General features: G+C 38.6%; 1 protein-coding gene across 1 annotated transcript; it reads left to right on the forward strand.

The window, feature by feature from the left end:
• The first annotated feature begins 2,167 nt into the window (after positions 1-2,167).
• Positions 2,168-3,352, forward strand: LOC131285649 (caspase b-like). The gene is made up of 5 exons (XM_058314507.1): positions 2,168-2,277; positions 2,364-2,584; positions 2,654-2,926; positions 3,005-3,140; positions 3,208-3,352. The coding sequence occupies exons 1-5, from the start codon at positions 2,168-2,170 to the stop codon at positions 3,284-3,286; spliced, it is 819 nt and encodes a 272-aa protein (XP_058170490.1). The 3' UTR covers positions 3,287-3,352.
• Positions 3,353-9,509: the final 6,157 nt, after the last annotated feature.

Consider the following 9,509-nt stretch of genomic DNA (forward strand, 5'->3'; position numbering starts at 1 on the left):
CCGGGAGTCCGGAACGTCGGGATGCAGGATCCGGGACATTCCGGCCTTCTCCCAGCGGCGCAATCCCGAGTGCTCGAGCACGACACTGCAGATATGCTGCGGTACGATCCGATGCCGTATTTCAATCGAGACATCTTGAAGTGGCATAAAAAGGAACACATTACAGCGAACTGCCAGCCGGAAACGGCGCTGGAACTACTCTCCCGTGAACGCCCGGCCCACACACGTGGGTTTCTTTATCGGGGAAGACTTTGATTCGCTTTTCTTTCGCTCCACTTTCCCTACACCGACCGCAACCGGAACCCCACCCAGCATCATTCGGTTGCTGACAAAATGTGAAACTTTCATCTCTGCTTCAGGTGTGGCTGTTGTGTTCGCTTCGATAGATTTTTCTTCCCGCCATGGTTAAACGTGTATTGACGCTTGTCAGATTTTTCCCACAAAAACCTGGGCGAGAAGATTTTTGAAAACGAGCTGCATTGAAGGTTGCTATACGTAAGCATCGTAGAGAAATTAAGTTCAGCTCAAGTTTACGGTAAAAAATGTTTCAAACACTTATCCGCTTAAGCTAAATAACTAAAACAACAAAACAGTCACGAACGAATACGAACTTAAGTTTAATAGATGTTTTTGTTAGTGAATGAACAATCAGTAGCTGCTCTGACAGTTAAATTTATAAGAAATCCTCATGAAATCTTCATTTAAGCGAGTACAAGAGTAAAATTTCTCTTTCTACATGTATTCAAAATCCATTTATAATTTTTTTTGTTATAAATTACTTAACAAGTTTTGTTCTTGAAATAAAATCATTTCATAAAAATAAACCTGAGAAGTGTAGAAACCCGTTCGAAAGGTTCATACCGGTATATTTTTATCTGTATGTGATTTCGATCAAAAACTTTGAATAACCCCGCAAAAAAATAATATAGTAATCAAAGCAAATTGAATATGCCATTAAATTGAAAAGCACATTGAAAAGCGAAAACAGCAACTGGAAAAAATCTATTCGATTTCAAAGGCTTGTTCCCTGTGTGAAAAACGTGATTATCAACACCACCATTTTGTCCATTTCAAGGAGGTTCTACTTAGCAAAAACAACTTCAAACAAGAAATGTTCGAAACCGATTGCTATTTCTTTACTGCAATCAATTGCTTCTTTTACAGTTTGAACATCATTTTCTTCAAATGCATCCCTCAACGAAATTTATATTAAAACACAAACCGTTCAATTTAGAACTAAACAATCCTTGTTTGTTTTTCAATGTTTCGAAACATTTCCTAATGATACATTTTGCAGAGGGGAAAGCACATCTAGAGGATTCAGGTGTGGACTAAGGTTGAAAGAGTTGGTTACTTATCATTCTGGATTGTACCTTAAATAGTTTTCGTCCGTAAGTGTTTATAAATCCTAACATATGAAATATACACAAACCTATCATTATAGTTTAGCAAACGTTGCAGGAGTGGTAACACGAATGGCACGAACCGCTTTTAAGTTTAAAGAAAGTAAATGTCAGCCTATTGTTTCAAACTCTGTTTGATATATTTATTGTTCAATTTGATATTGAAAATATCATGCTAAAACCCATCTAACCAAGTATATTTCAATCGCTGGCTTAACTCCAAATCAAAACAGTACATATAAAATGTCAGACCTAAAAAATCAACGTATTTTTTAAATTTTTTTACCGGTTTATTTTATGTTTCTGGAACAGTCGCGTTTTTACAGAAACAACCCATTAGGCACTTATAACGAATTTCAAACCAGTTGAATCAATGTTGGCATTTGATAACCAGGTGCAGCAATCGAACCAACGCTATCTTATCAGACGCGCTTATCTGCTCCGTGAAACGTCAACCTTTCCTCTACTACATCGAAGCTGGCACATACAATTCAGCAGTGTATCGCGAACTGTCAAGTTTATCGTCCAGACGAAAAGAGTAAAGAGCGTTTCTTACAAAAATGGGTTCAATGTTTTCTAAAACTAAGCAGAAAAGTGAGTCATCGCGCTCCAGTGCAGTTTCACGATTCGATCCGGCCCGTGATGCTGTACCATATCAAAAATACGCCACCCAGCCGGTATCAAGCTTTGCCAGTACCACAAGAACGTTCCAAGTGCATCGAGAACAAACGCAAGTTCAGCGGTCTATGCGCACGTCCACATCGATGGTTTCGTCAGGACCTTTGACTGGATCACCTCGTTATTCCCCCGTTTATAGAAGGCCGTCGTTAAAACCGAACGTTGCATTACAGATCGAAGCCTCACCTCCGGCAGGGTATGAGTCATACAACAACACTGGTTAAACAAAGGAAAGTTACGAGAATAAAAAATATTGTTTTCTTTATCAATTTCGTCCCGTAGTGAAATCAGCAGTTCGTCGTCGAGTGAAAAGTATGACCTGTCGAAGAAAGCGTATGTACTAGTATTGCATCATTATAAGTTCAAAAACAAAGATCATAACCGCTCCGGGAGCATGAAAGATATGGAGCAAATCGAAAAAGTATTATCCGACTTCCGTACGGATGCTTTGAAAATCCATTCCAACTTATCATTGCTATCGGTACGACAAGCAATGGATGGAGGTAAGCAACTTCAACACCTGATTGTCCATGAATTTTCAATGTTTAACATTTCCCTTCCTCTGGAAACAGTTAGTACCAAAGATTTTAGCAAGAATAGCTGCTTAATTGTGTTTATCATGAGTCACGGATATACACACGACACCATCATGGCTTACGATGGAGATATGTACTCTTTCCACAACGATGTCGTGGAAAAATGTACGATGAATGCAACACTCAAGGGAAAGCCCAAGATATTTGTAATACAAGCATGTCGAGGGGGCGCCGAGATTCAAACTGACTCAACTAGAAAAATTATAAGCGACAAAAAGGACATTGTGACTTTCCAAAGTACATATGAAGGTAAAAATGGACGGCCGTTGTAGGCTTTGCTTGGGGCAAGAAATTGTTCTTAACCTAATAACTTCTTTATAATTACAGGCACCGTTTCGTACCGTAATGAGAAGACCGGAACCTTCTTTATGCAACATTTTCTTTCACTGCTAAAATCATGTGACCGAACTCTTGACATACATGAGATCAATATGCGCCTGAATAATGATTTTACAAAAAACAGGTTTGTTGTTAATATTTCATCTACGTGTTCACGTATTTAAGATAATAACACATTTATTTACTTTTAGAATCACCCAAACGCCGACAATGTTCACAACACTACAAAAACGGCTAATACTTGGTGACTTGAGGAAATCTCGTTCGTAATAGATGTATGAACTATGTAATCTAATAGCCCGTAATACATCCGATTACACAATTCCCGATTACCAACGCCAACGACAAGCATTAATAAGAGACAAATGTTTAGTAATGGGCATTGGTTTTTTTTTATCTAGGCGCTCTCGTAAATTCAGCTCCACACACTTTTGTTTAGTTAATCTATAAAATCAAGACATATCTTATCGGTAGTCTCAGCAAGATAATTCAAAGCTTCGCTAGTCTTCGTTCAAAGTAGAGGCCTAATATGACATTAAAATGTGAAATTAGAATGTGGCCAAAATTGTAAAACCATAACAGGTATAATTTTTCAATAGGTTTTATAAAAACAGCATTTCATTCATGAGGGTATGAATAGTGCATACAAATTGAAATCCTTCTTTTCAAATAATGTATTACTATTTTTATGTGTAATAATTGTATAAAACTTAGGTTAACGGTGATTTCATTCAAATACTTCAAAAATGCAATCCTCGAAAGCATTGTTTGGACAAGTTTTTATTAAAGCTTGTAAGTGTGTGTTTGTTTAAGAGAAGAGAAGCTCATAATATTTGTGCTCGCAGAGAAACACGTCGGCCTGGCTCGTTTTAATAAAGTCCAGCACTGAAATTCCAATCATCCGAAGAATCTCATCAAAGAAAGATAATAAATCCGATCCGGCCTTTTTTGTCTGCGCTGCAAACCTTGGCACGGTGCGAGCAGGCAAAACGGTAGATCAGGGAGGGGGGTGAAAATTCAAAAGTGAATAGCTCTGTTCATCGATTTGTTTAATGAAAATCGCTTCCCATTCGTCTCCCACGAGGGACGGGGCTTCCGGAAAAGACTTCCATTTCATTAGCCCCGGAGCAAAGATGGAAGCTAGCGAATAAAAAATGTTTTATACTGAAATGAAGAGCAACTATGGAAGTGGGAGAAGGAAAGAGGTGGGAAATCCTTTAAGTTTATCAAAATTAATCCATTCGGAAATCCTTTCGAAAGGCATCTCAAAAAGGCATGGGATGAGCGGCAGCAGGCATAACATGAACCACTTTTAGAAATTCTTGTATCTTATCCTATTCCGTTCTTATTTCGAAAAATCTTAAGCCATGGAAGGGTGATTGCAAGTGCCTGCATTTTATCTTGTTTGTGCTCTTGTTCAAAGAATGTTATGGCTCAAAAAGTTCATTGCACATTGCAGTGTGACTGCAGGATCCAGTATAACGTGAACAAATCTCCTCATTTGGCATTCGAGAAAAGTTCGTTTACTGTTGTGGCGAACATAAACATTGCTGCTTGTAAAGTGCTTCCATCGGTGCCTGGGATTTACTTCCGAGGTCATTGAGAAATAAAACCGGACAAGAAAACAACTCACTTCACCCCTGGAGAATTTTCCTACAGTGCACTTTAGAGACGCGCGGTTTAATACGGGTCAAATGCCAAACCCCAAGGGTTCGTTGTTTGGAACACATAATTAAAAAAGTGCCCGTTGCCAGTTGAAATGCAGACCGACGGTGCTCGTGCTGGTAAGAGGTTCTTCCAACCGGCAGCCGGAACTCGTTTTGCAACAGGCGACTTTTCCAAGCCTTCCTTTTAAGTCCACGCGTTCTGGCTTCGGAAAACCATTGCCGAGGGAAAATCCGGCGCGCGAGATTTGTGCACCCGTTGGGAATAGCAATGAGCAAACGAAGAGCCTTTAACGCGGGAACCGAAGCAATGCGCCACGGAAAGGACTTGGAGAACTGGTCCAGCCTGAATGGTGCTGTTTCCTTTCTCCTTTCAAAGTAATACACAATTCTGCACATGTTTCTCCCATTCTTTAGGGCAAACAATAACAAATGATTTATTTTGATTCTTTCATTGTGCAAGTAGAACTATAAATAGGACGGTAAATCTGTCAGCTTTCTCCAGCATTGACTCAACCTACAACTGAGAAAAACGATAAGCCTGCTTTAAGAAATGTTTTACGAAACTAGTCAAGTATTTAAGCTAATTAAGGCAGAAAACCCAATGCTCTTTTAAGCTTTGTTCTCAATTTGTAATGTTAAACAAAAGATGGTGTGGTACGTATCTATCTCACACTCCCTGCCCCGACTCATTAGACTGGTGTTAAGACCCATTGCAGCCAGCAGGAAATCTTTGATGTGCTGTTGGATAACTCGCCATGAACTGTAGCCCTCCGCAATGGTGGGTAGATTCGTGATCATGGGTAGAACTCTGTAGCTCTGGTAGCCACTGTTTTTCCGCTCGACTCGTTTGACTTCCGGAATGGAAATGGTAAGGTTTATCATTTGTGCAAAAGTTGTCCTTCTGATTACGGAGCAAAACGATAGAAGGACAATTGAACTCAACTCTCTTATACAGGAAAATCATGGGATGGTAGAACAGAACAATGACAATCTACTTAAGAGTATTATCATAGTAGTGTTAACGATAAACTGCAGGAAATCTGATTACGAACGTAACACTTGTGCGTTTTAGTGAACTGTACGCATTTAGAATGATGATCCATTTTTACTCAATGCTATAGAATGTATTCATTAATATAGTAACTACAGAAAATACAAAAAAATCTAACACGCTTAAAGATTGTTTCGCTTTCTCATAACACAAAATAAGGCAAGTGCTGGTAGCTGTAACAAAGAGTAATCATGTATGTGTAACATCCATCAACTCGTGTCCGGAAACAAGTGTAAAGATTGCCTGATTTACTCTACACAATGCCAGCAGACTTTATAGTGGTTGTTCAACCGTAAACATTCAAGCGAAAACGTGCAAGCTAGCTTGTGAAATGAGTAAAATCTTTGTTAAATTTTTTGGCAGCAGACCATGTCACACTGGCTTGGAACCGAGGAAACCAATAGTAGTGTGAGTAGATAAACTTTTCGAACAACATTTTCACTTGATTAGCAAAGTTTTCTAGTGCGTTGTCACTGCACCTTCACTACTAGGGTGTTTGTATGTGTATGCGTGCTTGTACGAGGGATGCTGCTGAGCACAACGATGAATCCATTGGCAGATCGTCAGGTGAAGGAGTGTTTCATTTGTGCAAATGAAGCTTTATTAAAGTTAGAAACTTTGTTGACTGTTATAAAAAATTTGCACTTGCTTGGCATCCATCTGCGCACGAAGGGAAAGTCAAAAACCGCTTCTGAGATCACTATTAAGGTTTCATTAAAACTTAAGCAATCTTTCCTTTTAAATGCCAGAAATAATTTGGAATATTCAAAAAAGCTGTTTTAAATCACAACATTTTTAAAAGCAGGAAAGTTTCGCTTGCTTGTTTAACAAAATTTGAAGTTTGAGCAATTGTGAGCTATAGTTATAAATAAGATATAGTCAAGTATACAGATACTGGAGAAGATTTGAACAAACTGGCCAAGATTGAATTTGAATGTAAATATGAAAAATTGAAAATATTGTCTTTAGGGATTTAGGATTTACTTATGAATTTAATTTAAACGAAAAACTTATTTTGAACCATATAGCTAATTTTAGTCCTCCTACCTCATACTGTAGACACAAGATTGGAAATAACTTTCCATCCTGGTTTTAATCTTAAAATGATTTAATAGAAAGCCTTTATTGGAATATCATCCCACATAGCCTCCTCAATGATATAACTCAATGTTTTCGTACGTATTTACCCCCCCGATTGCATATTGCACGAGATGAGTAATGTTTATTTGAGCCCACCGGCATGAGTTACAGTATCTTGGTTGGATCACTCCCCTTCAACTGGATTGAAAATTGAAACAGAAGCCTTTGATTCACAATTTTCATTGAAGAATTTTCCCTTATGCTTCCAGCACGTTGAGTTGTACCCCAGGCGTAAGAAAAACGAAGTGCATGGCTATTCCGGTAGCTCATAAGGACCGAGAATTCACGGACGGTATCACTACGGCGCAGATATGTGCTGTTTATTTTTGTCTGTTTGATTGTGGCTTTGTTTATTGTAAGGAAAGGTATGCTACGACACAGCAGGCAAAGCTCAGGGATAGGTGCTAGAAGCGAGAGCTCGAGGGAGAGGACAAGCATGTGTCCTCAGGTTGTCCGGATTGCTATACCGTTGCTAACTGCAGCTATCCTTCAGGTGGAACCGCTTGAGTGGGGCCAATGCGAGCTCGGTTTTATTGATATTGGATATAGTCGAACGATGCGAAAGATTGGTCGGCTGGGTATGCTACTGTTGCTATTTTCTACCCTCAGCAGCACACACGCGCCCGCACACATCGGCACACGAATACAAACAAACAGAACTTCCTGGTTTGTCCCAGAGAAAATTGAAATAGTTTGTCTTCCACTTTGGCTCTCAATTTTTCACAAACCGTACAGAAACAAAACCACTTGATTGCAGTGCGGCTCGAATTGAAAAAACAAAGTTCCCTTCGTTCTCTGTTGAATTGGACGGTTGGTTAGGAAAAATGGACGAAAAACGAGAGAAGCAGTATAAAGCACAACCAAAAAAAAATGGAACCTTTCCGGAAATGAAAAATTCCAAAGCGGATTGCTCATTTAGAATCCGTTGCGGTTCCTTGCCAACATCTTGTTTCGTGCATGAAGAGGACAAAACACGACGAATGACAACATCCAAGCTAGAGGTTTTCATTTGTATTCAATTAAAATCCGAATACCATGCTGCATGCAGGGACTTTTCTGCAAATTGTTAAAAAAGCAGTTCTGAAACTTTGACACCGAGCAGAGAAATTCTCATCAACTCGAGCTCAGTCAATTTTATAACATTGAGTTTGAGAAGTGAATTGCTTGATAAAGCAATTTAAAATATTTGATTTAAAATGTGCATGTAGATTAAAAAAGTTTAATCGAAATTAATATAATAGTTTTACAAATTTCTATTTCTAACAGTAATATCTAAACTCCTTAAGTAAATTTATGGTCCCTCAAAATAGTTTTGTGCACTACTACTGCGTATCTGACTTAGCCAAGCTTGCAAAAATCACATTTTCTCTCTTTCTACATCTCTCTCAAACTATTAACTCTAGCGCACGAGTGACCCAAAAGTTCTGCCCAAAACTGGCGAAAACTAACTTTCCCAGCAACACTACAAGAGAGTGCACAGATCGTGAGCCTTAATCGAGCGCAACGGTTCGTACCGGCGAAAGTCATTATCACAAGTTTTCATACTCTCTGTGGAGCCGATGGATGGTAGTGCTAGGGGGGCAAGGTTAACGCCGGTAAAGTTTTTCACTTTTATGATTTATAAAAGTCAAAATGGCGCCCGATTATCCTTTGGCACGAACCCCGACACAGGTACATGGGTTTGCGGTTGTTAGTTGAATGGGAAAGTTGTACCGAGGAAGATAGGTGGTGTTGGTTGTACAATTTTTTTTCATTGACTTTTATTCGGTAGTTAACGCATGCTTCAAAGCTATTCCACAGCCATAAAAGTACAGCGTTGTTGCGCTTATTGGGGAGATTCTATCGCGTCGGTTTGCTAACTATTTTTAAGTTAAAATTAAATCGTTCCTCTACATGAAAACCACTGCTAAAACAGATATTATCACTAAAAAATCAAATGAACCATTTATTTATGATTTACAGGCATCGAGAAACAATTTTATAAACATTTTGTAATCTATACATATTTATGGTCGAATATAAAGATAATTATATTTCAAAGTGAAGGGACAAAAACTGATTTCTTCAGCACTTTTCAATTTTCACAATTTTCCACAGTACATCAAACAGATCCCTATCTCGAACTACAAACAGCTAATTTTCTCAATTACACAGAAATAAACTGAGCAAAAAGGAGAGTTCACAGATAATTTGATAAAATGTCGGTCAAAGGCTTCATTACTAAAAAAAAAGGGTGTTACAAAACCACTTCACAAAGTGAGGGAGAAAATCTCAATACCAAACAAACGAAAGCCAAGCATTATTTTCTAAAAGCGGTAATGGCTCCTCTTATACGATTTTGAAAGAAAACGGCTGGAAAACGAAGGACCTCGGATAGTTGAAATTATATGCAACGGAATGCTCCATTTCTTCGGTTGTCTGATTGTACAGTGTAATTATTACTAAACACTTAGCACCCGTTTTGTGAAACCATCAAAACCTATCAGAAGGCATGTTCCCGTACAGAGAACAAGCGTACAATATAACAATCCTCATCAGTCCTCCTAAATGATTAATAATGAAACTAAATTACGTGTTTCACGTTTTCCAGAGAATTTTATTGTTTTAGCTTACAAACACGGGTGGTTCGAATGTT

Source organism: Anopheles ziemanni, chromosome 3, assembly GCF_943734765.1.
Source record: "Anopheles ziemanni chromosome 3, idAnoZiCoDA_A2_x.2, whole genome shotgun sequence".
Lineage (NCBI taxonomy): Eukaryota > Metazoa > Arthropoda > Insecta > Diptera > Culicidae > Anopheles > Anopheles ziemanni.

Coding starts and splice junctions, on each gene's coding strand:
- LOC131285649 (XM_058314507.1), top strand. CDS start 2,168: ATGGTTTCGTCAGGACCTTTGACTGGATCACCTCGTTATTCCCCCGTT. Junction 2,278..2,363: donor GAAGCCTCACCTCCGGCAGG/GTATGAGTCATA, acceptor TTCGTCCCGTAG/TGAAATCAGCAGTTCGTCGT. Junction 2,927..3,004: donor TTTCCAAAGTACATATGAAG/GTAAAAATGGAC, acceptor TTATAATTACAG/GCACCGTTTCGTACCGTAAT.